The sequence below is a fragment of the Pan troglodytes genome, chromosome 9 (assembly GCF_028858775.2).
Source record: "Pan troglodytes isolate AG18354 chromosome 9, NHGRI_mPanTro3-v2.0_pri, whole genome shotgun sequence".
In the NCBI taxonomy this organism is placed as follows: Eukaryota; Metazoa; Chordata; class Mammalia; order Primates; family Hominidae; genus Pan; species Pan troglodytes.
Window position 1 is genome coordinate 121,351,294 of NC_072407.2, and position 14,916 is coordinate 121,366,209.

Below are 14,916 nucleotides of genomic sequence, written 5' to 3' on the forward strand. Positions count from 1 at the left end.
TTCTGTGGTTGACTGGGCTCAGCTGGGAAATTCTTCTTGGGGTCTGTTTCTCATGAGGTTTCAGTCAACAGCTGGGACTGGAGTCGTCTGAAGCCTCAGCTGAGCTGGACATCCAAGATGGCTCACTCACATGGCTGGCAGTGGATGGTGGCTGTTGGGTGGGAGCTTAGCTTGTGCTGGCAACTTGAGTGCCTATATGTGGCCACTCTGTGTGGCTTGGGCTTCTCAGAATGGCAGCTGGGTTCCAGGAGGGAGTGTCCCAGGAGTGAGCATTCCAGGAGAACCAGGTGGAAGCTGCAAGACTTCTTATGAGCCAGGCTTGGAAGTCATGCCATGTGACTTCTACTATATACTGTTGGTCATAAGCAAGACAAGGCCATGCCAGATTCAACAGAAGGGATTACCCAGGGGCCCAGTTTACATAGGAGGCCATCTTTGGAGACTAGCTACCATAGTCACCAGCGCATTGGTCCTCATCTTACTTGACTTCATAGCAGTTGACCCAGTTGATCACTGTTTTTCAAAACTCTCCCTTCTTTGGCTCCACAGACCCCTGGATTTCCTCTTTCTTCACTGACTGCTCTTTAATCTCTTTTGCACCCTCAAAAGCCTAAATATTGGACTGTCTCAGATTCTACTCTGGGCCTAGAATTATAGAATTATTCCTCTGTCATGTCTGCCTGCATGATCTTACTCGTCCCATGGTCGATGTCTACCATCCAAATAAAATTTCCAGCATACTTTTGTTTCTAGCCTGGACCTCTTACCTCTTGCTCAGGACTGGGATATCCAGCTGTTTTCTTGATGCTTCCATTTGGATGTCTAATGGGCATCACAGATTTAATATATCTGCTTTCCCACCTCAATGCTTCCCCAGCCTTTTCTTTCTCAACAGATGTCGTCATCATCCACTTGTGCAAACAAGAGCCCAAGGATCATCCTAGATTCCTTCTCACTTCCTCTCAATCCATCCCTGAAACAGCCAAACCACCAGTAAGCAAGTCCTGTGGGTTTTTTTTTTTTTTTTGCCAAACATTTAAGGTATTTCTTTAGATATATTTAATTTATATTGTTTAGCAAACCAATACGTTTATAGTGACAAAAAAGTATTACTAGTTTTATAATATAAAAGCAGTCTGTTACCCCATCCTAAATTCTTACTCCCCAAAGCAACCCTCTCAACTCTAGCTATTTCTTCTGCTATTTACTTCTATGTTTAAAAATTTCTCTCATATATATGTATATATATATATAGTGTATATATAAAGTATGTAACATATAAAAGTATATAAAGTATATTTTATACATATAGAACTATTTCTTGATTTTTTTCAGTGTTAAGTAGGATCTATTGACATTTCTTTTTTTTTTTTTTGAGGTGGAGTTTCGCTCTTGTTGTCCAGGCTGGAGTGCAATGGCATGGTCTCAGCTCACTGCAACCAAAGCTCCCGGGTTCAAGTGATTCTCCTGCCTCAGCCTCCTGAGTAGCTGGGATTACAGGCATGTGCCACCACACCCAGCTAATTTTTGTATTTTTAGTAGAGATGGGGTTTCACCATGTTGGCCAGGCTGGTCTCAAACACCTGACCTCAAGTGATCCACCTGCCTTGGCCTCTCAAAGTGCTGGGATTACAGGTGTGAACCACCATGCCCAGCCTCTGTTGACTTTCAACTATGGAAAATGTGGTTTTAGCTTTCTTATATGCCCATTTTCTCCTTCACCAAATACATACACTTAACCTTTTCCCATCATCCAATATATCGTCATCATAATTTTTGGTTAAAATCCCTATTTAGTGTTACCTTAGTCCATTCATACTGCTATGACAAAATACCACAGACTGGGCAGCCTATAAACAACAGAAATTTATTTCTCAGAGTTCTAGAGGCTGGGAAGTCTAAGCTCTAGGTGCTGCAGACTTAGTACCTGTTGAGGGCCCACTTTCTGATTTATAGACAGCGTCTTCTTGCTGTGGCCTCATGTAGTGGAAGGAGTATGGGATCTCTGTGGGGCCTCTTTTATAAGGAGACTAATCTCATTCATTAGGGGTTCCCCCTGATGACCTAATCACCTCCCAAAGAGCCCACCTCCAAATATCATCACCTTGGGGTTTAGGATTTCAAAAGATGAATTTTGAATTTTGAGTGACACAAACATTCAGACCAAAGCGAATGTTTATATCAGTATGACTACGTAAATATTATTCACAGTAAATCCATCTAACCTGTTATGAGCATTCTTTTCTCCTCCCTCTGGAGTTAAATATTTGCCATCTTTTTTTTGGGGGGGTTGTGTTGAAAATTTAAAATATTTAAAAATATTTAAAGTAAATTATAGGTTTACAAGAAATTGCATAAATAGTACAGAGAGGTCTTGTCTGTACCCTTGGGGTGCAGAGGTTAGAGGTCTCATGTACCCTTCACCCAGTTTCCCCCAATGGCAACATTTTGTATAATTGGAGTACAGTATCAAAACTGGAAATTGATATTGGTAAAATCCACAGACCTTATTTAGATTTCCCCAGTCCTCTCTGTTTTAACTCTAAACGTATCTTGAAGTCACCGCTTCTGTCTATCTTAACCACTACAACTTTTGTCAAAGTTGCTGTCATCTATTTTAGGACCATGGCAATATCCTCCTGATTTCTTGTTCTACTGTCATTCTCCTTTATGTTTCTACAGAGCAGCAAGAGGGATCTTATAAAAATATGACCAGATCACATCCTTCAACACTTCCCTGTTACCCTTACAATAAAATTCAAACTCTTCACCATGACCTCCAAGGCTCCTATTGAATCCGGCTCTTGTCTGCCTCTTCAGTAACATCATGGACCACTCCTTACCATTCCCTCCATCTGGCTGTGCTTCCTGCATCTCTTCCAATGGCTGGCTTGTTCTCACCTTTGAAGTCTCAGCTCAAAGGACACTCCCTTGGGCTCTCCCTCATCACCCTAACTAATAGGTCACTTAATATTGTTATTATTTTTTAGAGACAAAGTCTCACTATGTCACCCAGGCTTGCCTCAAACTCCTGGGCTCAAGCAATTCTCCCACCTTGGCCTCTCAAAGTTCTAGGATTACAGGCGTGAGCCACTATGCCTGGCTATGTCACTTATTATTCTTTATTATCTTCTATATATAAATGATCCCAATCCATAATTATTTGATTTATTGATTGGTTTACTTGCTTAATATCCAACTCCCATACTAGAATATAAATGTTATAGAACAAGAGATTGTCTGTACCATCCACTGTTCTAGTCTCATTACCCCACATAAGGCCTGGCATGGAGTGTGCACCTAATAAATGTTTGAATAAATATTGACTGGATCAGGGATTCTTCTGATGGGCCTGTGTGCTCTAAGAGCTGTTATATCCACCAGCAGTTGTGTGTTAACCTAGAGAGGAGCTAAGTCCTGTCCTCAGGCTGAACCCACGATGGCTTCCTCTCCCTTTTCCCTGGTTTTGCAGAGTATAGAAGAAATAACATAAAATTTCTTTTTTTGCAATTAGTTTGCAAAATAGTAGAGGCTGCTTTTTGCACTCTTACTCATGACTCCTCCTCTGGGAAGCCGCTGTCGCCTGGCAAAAGGGCCCTACATATGTGTTCCCACAGCACTTTGATAAGGTGTAATTTATATTCAATGAAATTCACCTATTTTAAGTGCACAGTTTGATGAGTTTTGATAAAGGTAACCACCCCAAAGAGTTTCCTGGTGCCTTGGCTTCTTCTATTTCTTTAATATTGTGATAAAATACACTGAATATAAAATTTACCATCTCAGCCACCTTTAAGTGTACGATTCAGGCTGGGTGTGGTGGCTCACACCTGCAATCCCAGCACTTTGGGAGGCTGAGGGGGGAGGATCACTTCAGCCCAGGAGTTTGAAACCAGCCTGGGCAACATAGTGAAACCCCACCTCTATTTTTAAAAAAGTGTATGGTTCAGTGGCATTATGTACATTTGCACTGTTGTGCTGCCATCGCCACCACCCATCCATGGAACTGTTTTCATCTTGCAAAACCAAAACTCTGTGCCCATTAAACAATAACTCCCCATTCCCTTTCCCCACAGCCCCTGGCAACCACCATTCTATTTTCTATCTCTATTAATTTGACCTTTGGCTTCTTTTAAAAAGTTGTGGTTAAAAAGTCATAAATTACAATCTTAACCATTTTTAAGTGTAAGATTCAGCAGTGTTAAGTAGCAGCTTTTTTTTTTTTTTTTTTGAAGATAGGGTCTCATTCTGTTACCCTGGAGTGTGGTGGTGTGATCTTGGCTCACTGAAGCCTCAAACTCCCAGGCTCAATCAATCCTCCCACCTCAGCTACCTGAGTAGCTGAGACTACAGGCATGTGCCATCATGCCCAGCTAATTTTTGTATTTTTTGTAGAGATGGGGTTTTGCCACCTTGCCCAGGCTCATCTTGAACTCCTGGGCTCAAGCAATCCACCCGCCACAGCCTCCCAAAGTGCTGAGATTACAGGCGTTAGCCACTGTGCCGGGCCTGCAGTTTCTTTTTAAGGTAGTTTTAGGTTTAGTTAGCGATGAATGCAGAAAAGCCCAAATAACAGTCACTTAAATAAGGTTGTCCACGGCTGCCCTGACAGCTCCACCATCATGGAGGACTCAGGCTCCTATCTTGTGCTTTGTCATTTGTAACACACAACTTCCATCTATCTCATAGTACAAAATAGCTGCTCCAGTTCCAGCCATCACCTCCACATTCCAGCTAGCATAAGGTGAAAGTGGGAGAAAGGCACACTTTCTCTCTTTTAGAGCCCTTCACAGAAATTACACATACTATTTTGTGCTTATATCCCATTGGACAGAACTTAATCACATAGGCCCATCTCACTGCAATGGAACTGGGAAATAGTCTTTCTTCTGGATCACACATTTCAGTTCTAGTTTATGGGTCCCATTGCTGAGAAGGAAGAGGATAATGCATGTTGGGGAACCCCCACTGGTGTCTTCCACAACTTCCCCTCCTCATAGTGCTGATCACTGCACTGAAATTGATTCCTCTCTCTTATTGGACTGTGGACCCCTTCAGTTAGGGGCTTGTGTCTTTTATAGCTTAGCACAGAGCCAGGTGCATTTAGGTGCTTAATGTCTGTTGTACAAATACATGATTTCAGCCCAGTCAGCTTATTTTAAGAATTATTGTTTTTATTATTTTTTTGAGACAAGGTCTCACAGTGTTGCTTAGGCTGGCCTCAAACTTCTGGGCTCAAGGGGGGCCTCCCATCTCAGCTTCTCAAGAAGTTGGGATTACAGGTGGCTGCCACTGCACCAAGCTCTAATCCTTTTTTTTTTTTTTTGAAACTGAATCTCACTCTGCCACCCAGGCTGGAGTGCAGTGGCATGATCTCGGCCCACAACCTCCGCCTCCTGGGTTCAAGCGATTCTCCTGCCTCAGCCTCCCAAGTAGCTGGGATTACAGCCGTGCACCACCACACCTGGCTAATTTTTATTTATTTACTTATTTTTTTTTTAATTTTTATTTTTAGTAGAGACAGCGTTTCTGCATGTTGGCCAGGATGGTCTCAAACTCCTGACCTCAAGTGATCCACCTGCCTTGGCCTCCCAAAGTGCTGGGATTACAGGCGTGAGTCACCACACTCTAATTTTAAGACTTACTGAAGTGAAACCCTAAAGGGGGAAGAGGCTAGAGTCCTCTAGTCCATGTTCTCACCAAATTCAGGAAACTGCTTTATTGCAAACTTGACAGGTGGCCTCCACCTGGCCACGCCACTGCCAGGCACTCCCCACCTGCACTGCTGGGCACCTCCAGCCATCACAGCCCCTTCCTGGTGCAGAGCCACACTTGGCCTCCATGAAGCTGCCACATTGGTCCTACCCACCCTCCATATGATGTGTCTACATCCACAGGTCCCACCGACCCCAGCTCTTCCTTGTGCCGGGCAAAGATGCCTCCTGTGGGTCTGCACAGGACATGTTTCTCCTTGAGTGTGTTGGGGACATTCCAGGCCTGAGAGTGTCCTGAGGCTGAGAGCCCCTGTTGAGCAGAAGAGAGCTGTTGGCCCTCTTGCCTGGCCAGGACTCTGAAGGACTCCAGCTCCAACATTTTCTCACTAGTAAATGAGATGATTTACTCTTGACTTGGGGTTTGTTTGTTTCACATGTAAAGACACCTTCACAGCACGAAAGCTGCAGATTCAGAGAGGGACATCAGGTTGAGGAGGCGGGAGGGATGTGTGTCACAGGTCCCCGGACGCTGTGTAGATTTCTTGGTTGGCCAGTGAAAGTCCCCACATCTCACGGAGATCCCCATGCCCTTCCCGAGGAAGCCTCTAGATGTCAGAGATGCAGACATTGCACGTCTCAGTGGACAATCCAATCCAGAAATGGGGGTGCAGAGAGGGGCTTCTGTTGCTCTTGAGCGGGAATTCCACGGCCCTAGGTATGGACTTAGGTGCTGAAGGGGGGGTACCCAGGAGAGAGGTTAGGACTGGCGAGGGAGTGGATGGGGATGGGGTTGGGGCATGTGTACACGAACCAGGGCTGGGGCCAGCCCTCTATAATTACCTGAGTCACCACAGATACCCCACAGCCTCCACAAGGCCTGCTGACTTGACCAGGGAGGGACCCACGGCTGTCGCGGCCTGTGGCTGAAAGTCTGCGAGCTCCCAGTCCTCAGCATGGTCATTCCGGGTAGGTTTATTTTATTTTTTATTTTTTTGAGATGGAGTCTCACTCTATCTCCCAGGCTGGAGTGCAGTGGCGCAATCTTGGCTCACTGCAACCTCCGCCTCCCGGGTTCAAGTGATTCTCCTGCCTCATCCTCCTGAGTAGCTGGGATTACAGGCGCAGGCCACCATGCCTGGCTAATTTTTGTATTTTTAGTAGAGATAGGGTTTCGAGGCTAGTCTCGAACTCCTGACCTCAAGCGATCCGCCTCTTCCCAAAGTGCTGGGATTACAGGCATGAGCCACTGTGCCCATCTCTGGGTAGGTTTGCGTTGTGAGGCTTGATGCCCTGTTCTTCTCTTCTCCTTTCCGAAGTCTGTGGCCCTCTGGTGGCCTCTGTGGCTTCTTGAGCTAATCTCACCCACTGTGGGCCTCAGGTTCCGCTCCCCTAAACATAGCTGCAGAGGGCAACACCATCTCCCAGCACCCTTCTAAGAGTGTGGCTGCTAAACTCTTCAGGGACATAGTACTAGAGTGTGACAAAGACCCCATAGGAAGTGTCACACAGGTGCGAGGCTTCACACAGTGCTGCTCATTTCCTTCCAGAAATACCTCCATACTCTTTTACTATCCTGAGGGTGGGGCACCCCACATTTCTCTGGCATTTGATCTCCCTTCCCCCACAGCAGCTCTTCTCACCCAGACGCCGTTCCTTGGCACGGCGCTTGCAGCCCAAGCAGGGCTGAAGGAGAGGGGCCTGAGTCTCAGGGGTGTTCCTCCCCTTGGAGAGCTCTGGGCTGGCAGCATCTTGCTAAGGGGTTGTCAGCCTCCCAACCTGGGACAAGGACAGCTCCTCCTCCTCTCTTTGTGTATGGTAACTACAGGGGTGGAAGGCAAGGCAGAGAGGTTGACGGGAGGTAGCAAGAGTGGGAGCCGGTGGCATAATTTAGATCTGAGGCCTTTAAGAAAAATGCTCAGAAACAATCATCCTACCCAGTGCTAAATATCAGATGAGTCAGCCTCTGGGCAGCTGTCACCTTCCTCCCCCAAATTCCCTGGCAAAGCAGGGAGGCTGGCTTGGGGCTGCCTCTCTGACTCTGACAGCAGTTGGAACCCACAGCTACCCTGCGGTCCCCCTCTTGCCCCTAATCCCAGGATGCTCGCTTCCATTTTACTCTACTTTTAGGGAAGGAGCCAGGGATGGGCCTCAGTGTTCCCTCCCTACTCCCGAAGGGACAGTATTTGTCCCCAGTCCTTTCTCCTGCCGATGCTTTTGGATTTAGGAAGTGATGCCTTGAGGACATGGGCATCTCCCGCCCTTCGTGCTCACCCTCGCAATAGTGGATGTGCCTGGAGGGGACATTTCTGAAGAACTACCAGAGCTGAGAAGAAAAAGCAGACTGCATAGCTTAGCGCAGATTCACGCAAAGCCACTTGTGCATTCCAGAGCCAGGGCCACGTGGTTCGGCCCATGTGTTGGCAGTAAGCATGTTGTTCCAGCCAGGTGAGTCAGCAGACATGGGATGTTCGTTTATTTGGGCAAATGTGTCTCGTTAGGGTCATTCTGAAAAGAAGCCCAGTGTGCAGTCATTAGCCCCTGGGGTAGCGTCACTACTAAGTGGTTGGGGAGAAGTCAGGGAAGAGGAAGAGGTGGCGTTCCCCAGCCTCACCTGTGGAGACCCCAGCGAAGCGGGGGCAGGCAGGCACTGCTGGAGGAGCGAAGGCCAGGTGGACACGAGGACAGATTCCAGAGGCTTGGTTTTATTGTGCAGTTTTCTTTGTCCTCAATGAGATGCCATAAGCTGTGGTGGCACTATACACAGTCACAGAACAGGAAGAACCACCGGGTAGGGGCTGGGGGTTGGGAAAAGCCATTTCCCGAGAAGTGTCCGGCTCCTGGGTCTCACTCCATGGCTTGCCTCAGGCCCCGCAGAAGTCCCTGAGAAGGCAGGCCTGCGGGGCAGGGGGCTGTCTGAGGGGCTCAGGCACCAGCCAGCAGGGGCTGGCACTGATGGGCGAGGGGAGGAAGTGCCTCCCTTAGAAACTTGGGCCAAACCCTGTGCAGCTCTGGGACTCCACCCCACCTGACTTGGAGGCTGTGGGTCAGAGCTCTGGAAGCTCTTGGGAGCTTGGGACAGCCTGAGAGGGTCTTGTCCTCCTTTGTAGCCCTCTCCACTGTGGGTGGAGGCAGGGAGGGGCAGCAGGGCCATGCTTTTAGCTTCCTTAGGCAGGGAGGGATGATGAACCCTCATCCTTTACCTCCTTCTCCAACCCTCCACTAGCGCTGCTTTCCTGGTCAAACCTGCATCTTCACCGGGTCATGCCCCAAGGCCTCTGGGGGACTTCCACAGTGGTAAGGAGGGCTGCCCTTTTTTTTTTTTTTTTTTTTGGTTGTGGCTGAGAATGCTGGAGATGCTTAGTTCTCTCCCTCACAAGGTAGGCCACAAATTCTTGGTGGTGCCCTCACATCTGGGGTCTTCAGGCACCAGCCATGCCTGCCGAGGAGTGCTGTCAGGACAGACCGTGTCCGTGCTAGGCCCAGGCACAGCCCAACCACTCCTCATCCAACTCTCTCCCAGGTCTCTGGTCCCGATGGGCAAGGATGACCCCTCCAGTGGCTGGTACCCCACCATCCCACTACCCCTCACATGCTCTCACTCTCCATCAGGTCCCCAATCCTGGCTTCTCTCTTCACGAACTCTCAAAGAAAAGGAAGGATAAAACCTAAATAAACCAGACAGAAGCAGCTCTGGAACAAAAAGTACAAAAAGACAGCCAGAGGTGTGCGGAGAGGGTGAGGTGGCCGCGTGGACGTGGGTAGATAATCGCATGCAGCACTGGAACTCCTGATGAGGGGTGGGGTCCCCACTTCTCCTCAAAGTTTGAGGGATTGGGGGGAGGGGGTCAGCTGACTCAGAGAAGTAGGATCTCTGCACTGGAACTTGAGGCTTCCTGTCTCCTCCATGGGCCCCACCAGTCACAGGGACATGAAATCCGTGGCCTGGAGGAGGGAGAGGGAGAGCAGGAGCAGCAGCAGCCACGAGGTGTTCTGAGCCAGCAGGCTGATGCCCTCACACTTGACCAGTTTGTCTGCAGAAAGAGAAGGGGGCCAGGGGCGGGGTAGGAAGGAAGACGGATCAGGACTCAGGCAGGCACAGGCCCAAAGCAAGGGTGTACTCCCTTTGGGAGGTGGGTACTGCAATGTCTTAGCTGGGACCAGGAGCAGCCCGGTCTCACAGAACCAGCCATCTTTCCCATTTGCAGATTACTGATCTCTTGCACACGTGTCATCTTATGAAAACCTTACTAAACATCATGACAAGAAAACTGGCTGAGGGAGGTGGTGTCATCCCTGTTTTCCCGCTGGGGAGAAGGAAGATTAGGGAGGCCAAAGGCCTTGCCCACAGTTCTGGTGGAACCACACTACTCTGCCTGTCTGACTGGCCCTGAGCTCTTCACCCCATTCACACCGAAGGCAATGGTTCCCCAGTTGACCAGGCAGCAGTTGGGAGAGGGTGAGAGCGTTATGGGGCTATTCTCCTCTCTAGTCCAGCCAAGGGAACTGCCTGCTGTCCCCGAGCCTGGCTCTCCCAGCTCACTTGACCTTGTTAGGGGCTTGTCTCACCTCTGAGCACTGTGACGTTCTGGGAGGAGATGGGTGGGGAATGGCCAGAGTGGTGGAGTGCGCACGTGTAGGTGCCCTCGTCCTTGCTAGTGAAGGCGGATAAGTAGAGGACCTTCATGTTGTATTTGCTGGTGAAGTTGGTTCGGGAGCGGTATGTGTGCTCAGGCACCCCCACAGTGCCAAAGAGCACGTGCTTCTTTGTCTCACGGGTCAGGCTGAACTCGTACTGGATGGGTGAACTGCTGGTATTCTCATGGCGGCAGTCCAGACGAAGGCTCTGGTCCACTAGGCAGGCCGTTAGGCTGGTCACCTTCTGCCCCCGGGAGACCTGCAAGACTGGCACCAGCAGTGCCTCCTTCAAATTGGAGGGGCCTGCGGCGCAGGGGCCTCCCACCCACCTGAAGTGGAGAGATGGGCCTGGCTAGGGAGGGGACCGGGGTCTGCTCTCTGAGTGCCTTTCCCCACCCCAGGGATCCCACTTCTCCTTTGCAGACCCCAGCCTCCCTCCCCAGTCTGCTTGAGCCTTGGATCCTATCAATGTGTTTCAAGGACAGGAGATCTTAGGGAGTTGATGCAGGTTCTGGATTCTCAGTTGGGGATTCTAGTTCAATAGTGTGAAGGAGGGCTCCGCAAACTGTGTTTCCAAAAACCACCTCAGGCCGTCAGAATATCAGCGCGGTGGATTGGCTGACTTCGGGATGAAAAAGAGCCCTCTCTTTGTCACCTGCGCTTTTCTGAGACTGTGAGGGAGAAGCTGCTTCTCTGGAGGGAAGGAAGCCAGGGTGCCTGGAGCCCCAGTCCTGCCCCATGCTGGGTACCTGTTAGCAGGAGAGCGATGCTGATGGCCAGGTTCATGGTTCTGGGATCTCAGTCCTGGATCTGGGGTGGGAACAGGATGGGAATCAGCCAAGCTGTGCCACACTTACCGCCAGGGCTGGGGGTCCCTGGGAACATGGCATAGTGGCTATAGCAGTCATCTAAGTCCCTCTCTCCATTCCCCCTCTCGTCCCTGCATCTCACTGAACATGATACTGCCACTGGCTCTTTCCTGCTCAGGGAAAGCAAGGAAGGAGGGAGAACAAGCCCAGTCATGGTGTGTTTCTGCGCTTGGCCATGGAGCATTTACTAGCTGGGTGACTTTAAGTAACTTTACCACTCTTTCTCCTCTTCTTACATTAACATAGTGTATGGTAATGTAAGACCTATGAGGGCTGAGGCTTCGTATTTTTTAAAAAAATTTAATCGTGGTAAAATACAAAAAGCATAATAATTACTATTTTAACCATTTAAATTCAGTACTTAAATTCAGTATATTCAGCAGTGCTGAATACATTCACGTTGCTATGCAGCCCATCTCCGGAACTCTTTTTGTCTTTCAAAGTAAAACTCTGTATCTGTTAAACAAAGACTCCCCATTTAGGGACTTCCCATTTCCTGTTCAGAAGAAAATCCCCAATGCTCAAAACCGTTTCCATTTGCAGATTACTGGCATATAGCATACATTCCAAAGATATTTATTGTGAATGAATGAATGAATCTCTCTGAATCTTACATACCCACCGGGTTATGATGGGGGTTAAGAAAAACAACCAACAGCTGGCGATGACTGCTTCATATACGTGAGACACAAATCCCTAAGTCACTCGCCATCCCCAGTGGATGGCTAGAGACCATTCACCATAGCTAAGGATGCTCCCAGATAGGGAGCATCTATTCCTATCTGGATAGGACACAAGCTAATCGTGTTCCTGGAGGAGAGAAAGCCATAGTGATCTCCGATTTTATGTGAGCCAAGGATGCTTCCCAATGTCCAGCTCTCTGGAGTTCCTGGGACTGCAGTTTTCCAGCCCAGTTTCAATCGCCACCCTGGATAGGCTGTCTGCCTGGTCTTTTTTTTTTTTTTGCAGCCTCGGCTGAACCAACCCTTGGCGAGGCGACGCGGAGCCGGTAGCCTAGCCTATCTGCAGAGCAGTGCTCGCCCAGGAGAGGCCACAGAAGGGGCGTGCACCCGCGAGAGCGCGCAGGGCATTGCCTCGGTTGAGTGCGCCCGGGTGCGCAGGGCGCGCCACTAGACGAGTTCAGGGTCCCTGGCGCTCAGCCCCTTGACGGGTGAGGCTAGGATCCCGCGGCGGCTGCAGCTACAATCAATGCTCTCTCTGTCCCGGGGTGGAGCTGCTGCCCTGAGCCAGATCCAGGAGGAAGGGGGGTCGGCATCTGGCTTTTGATTCGAGGACTCTTGTTTGAGATGTTGTGCGGGCTTGGGATCTAGGAGGGGAAGGGGGAGCAATGGCCAGAGCAAGAAAGGGAAGAAATGGGTCTGGGGCTGGAGAGGGTAGAAGAGCCAGGGGAGGGGTGGAGAGCGGCTGGGGAGGTGCAGTCTGTATTCATTTCCTCTGGTCTGTGTCCTCAGGCGGCTCCAGACCCAGAGAAGGTCTGCTCTTCCTCCCTCTCAAGCCCCCGGCTGGCCTCACCCTTATTCCATTTCCGTATTCCAATCCTCTCCTTTCCCAAATGAGTCCCCCTTCCCCCTCTCTCATCCTTTTCCAGCTCTCCCCTCCCCCCTCCGCCCGCCTTCCACCCAGTCCCCGCCTGCGGCACTGCGGCTTCCTTCTCCTCCGGTGCCCCGCACCCAGCCCGCCGCGAGGTCACCCGGCAGATTCCCTCTAGCTCGCCATCCTCCGTCCTCTCCCCGCAGTTTCATCCGTCCTCCTCCCCGCCTCTGCGAGCTGGGTTTAGGGACGTCTGGGTGGAACGTAGACCCACAGGCTGTCCTTGGTGCCCTTCCTCCCTGTTCTCCAGCGCCCCAGCCCCAGACACCAGTCCCCCAGCGGGCGAAAGCCCGGGAGCGCCTTCCCCGAAAGACATCGGGGTGCCACGCGGCCCCTGCCCTGCAGTAGCATCCCCCTCCCGCCCCTGCCTGGAAAGCAGGCCCCTCCCTAAGCTCTGCGCCCTTCTTCCCTGGGCGCCCTCGGACCGTGGCCCGAAGCCTAGTGTTGGGAAGTCTTGCATGGGCGCCTGACGGCGGTCCCCGAGCCCCAGGTCCCACCGGCTCCAGTTCCCACCTGGACTGGGGTCTTCCGCTGCTGCAGCCTCCTCCAGACGCGCCGCCGCCTCCGGTTGCTGCACCCAGCTCGGAGCCCGCAGTTTTCACCGGGGATGGAGGAGAGGGGGAGCGGGGAGCCGGGGGCTCAGCCAATCAGAGGCGGAGATTGGGGGAGAAAGGATGGCAGGGTGGGGTGGGGGGTGGGGAAGGAAGAGAAGGCGGTCCCGCATTGGTGTGAGAGTGGCAGGTTGCGGCGGAAGGGGGCCCTCACCCTGTGGCTGGCAGGCCTGGCCAGGGACGGGAGGGTTCGGGACCCCGGGGATCAGGGTGCGGCAGCCCAAAGAACATTATCCTCCTCCCTGAGTCCCGCAATGGTTGTTCCCCTTTTAAGGCTTTAACCCTTTCTTCTGACCTATTCTTCAGGAGTCTGTGGGAAAACCAAAGTGTAAGAGGTGCAGGATGCAGGCCGGGAGCGCCCACGCCTCCGCATTTCCTTTTCAGCTGGAGCCCACCTCCTCCGGAGCCTCCAGTGAGAAGTTTTGGAATATTCCAGTCTTTCTGAAAGGAAGCTGGTTGGGTGTTTTTCAATGTTGGAGCAGCCCTTCGGAAGCAAGGCAGGTCCTGGACCCACCCTGTCCCTGTCCGTCCCTGGTCCCCAGCCCCATTTCGCCCCCTCATCTATTCCAGAGCATCCAGCCCTTCAGGGGGCTGCAGGCGCTTTTTGCTCTGGGCATTACATCTTCTTCAGCCCCTGGGCTGGCACCTTCTGGTCCAGACAGCTGGAAGGTTCTTCTGGCTTTCCTGAGTACAGTCTGCTTGTTTGGTCTTCAGACCAGGAAGGGAGTGTTGCCTTTTAGCAGGCACTGTGCTGGGCACATTACATTCATGGCGACCTTTAACCCATGGCCGCCTGCTGGGTTCATCCCATCTCAATCCTCACCTCCTGTCTTGGCTGGTAAGTGGGAGAGCTGGAGAACTGACCTGGGCTATGGACCCCAGCTCTCAAGGGTGAGCCATTCCTCTTGCTCATCCCTGCCTAGTGGGAGAAGAGAGAGAGGAACTCTGGGAAAGAGGAGGAGACAGCACAAAAAGGACTGAGTCGAGGCCAACTCCTGATCACCTGGGGCACTCCTGATAACCAACCGATTGGATGTCACCAGAAGCCCTAGGCTCATTTTTAGAGACAGTGCTGATGACTTTCTCTCACTCACAGGTGTGGTGAATTTTTTTGAACTAACGTTTATTTGATTGATTTGTATCCTGCCGACCTCTTTATGAATTCTGGTCACGACATTCTGTGGGCTGGCCCTGCCTCCCCAATATCTGCCTGCCCGTTCTCCTATTTCTTCATGGAAGTCAGCCCTGGCACCTTCCCTGCAGTTTCTGATACTGCAGTGGCACTGTTGGAAGCCACTGTTGGAAGCTTGCAAGTGGGAGGAGATTCGCTTGGTTTCCCAGCATTTAGGGTGATGGAACACTCTAACTGGAATGAGCCTTGCAGACGGTTAAGTCCAAAGGAGCTATTCACTTTGGTAAACCGAGAGGTTTCTAGGGCATTTTATGAAAAATGCAGCTGGCCTTGCCCACCTAGGA

The 14,916-nt window shown here is 50.8% G+C and overlaps 1 protein-coding gene across 1 annotated transcript; it reads right to left on the reverse strand.

Moving 5' to 3' along the window:
* Window positions 1-8,396: 8,396 nt before the first annotated feature.
* On the reverse strand, window positions 8,397-13,452 carry THY1 (Thy-1 cell surface antigen). Its single transcript, XM_003313367.4, has 4 exons — window positions 13,343-13,452; window positions 11,099-11,159; window positions 10,281-10,616; window positions 8,397-9,745 (listed from the first exon to the last, which is right to left on the reverse strand). The coding sequence occupies exons 2-4, from the start codon at window positions 11,133-11,135 to the stop codon at window positions 9,633-9,635; spliced, it is 486 nt and encodes a 161-aa protein (XP_003313415.1). The 5' UTR covers window positions 11,136-11,159; window positions 13,343-13,452; the 3' UTR covers window positions 8,397-9,632.
* Window positions 13,453-14,916: the final 1,464 nt, after the last annotated feature.

Excerpts from the sequence above, each read along its gene's own strand:
- THY1 (XM_003313367.4), bottom strand. The coding sequence starts at position 11,135 with ATGAACCTGGCCATCAGCATCGCTCTCCTGCTAACAG. Across the intron at positions 10,617-11,098 it reads CATCGCTCTCCTGCTAACAG|TCTTGCAGGTCTCCCGGGGG; the intron begins GTACCCAGCATG and ends TGCTGGTGCCAG. Across the intron at positions 9,746-10,280 it reads GAACGTCACAGTGCTCAGAG|ACAAACTGGTCAAGTGTGAG; the intron begins GTGAGACAAGCC and ends CTCTTTCTGCAG.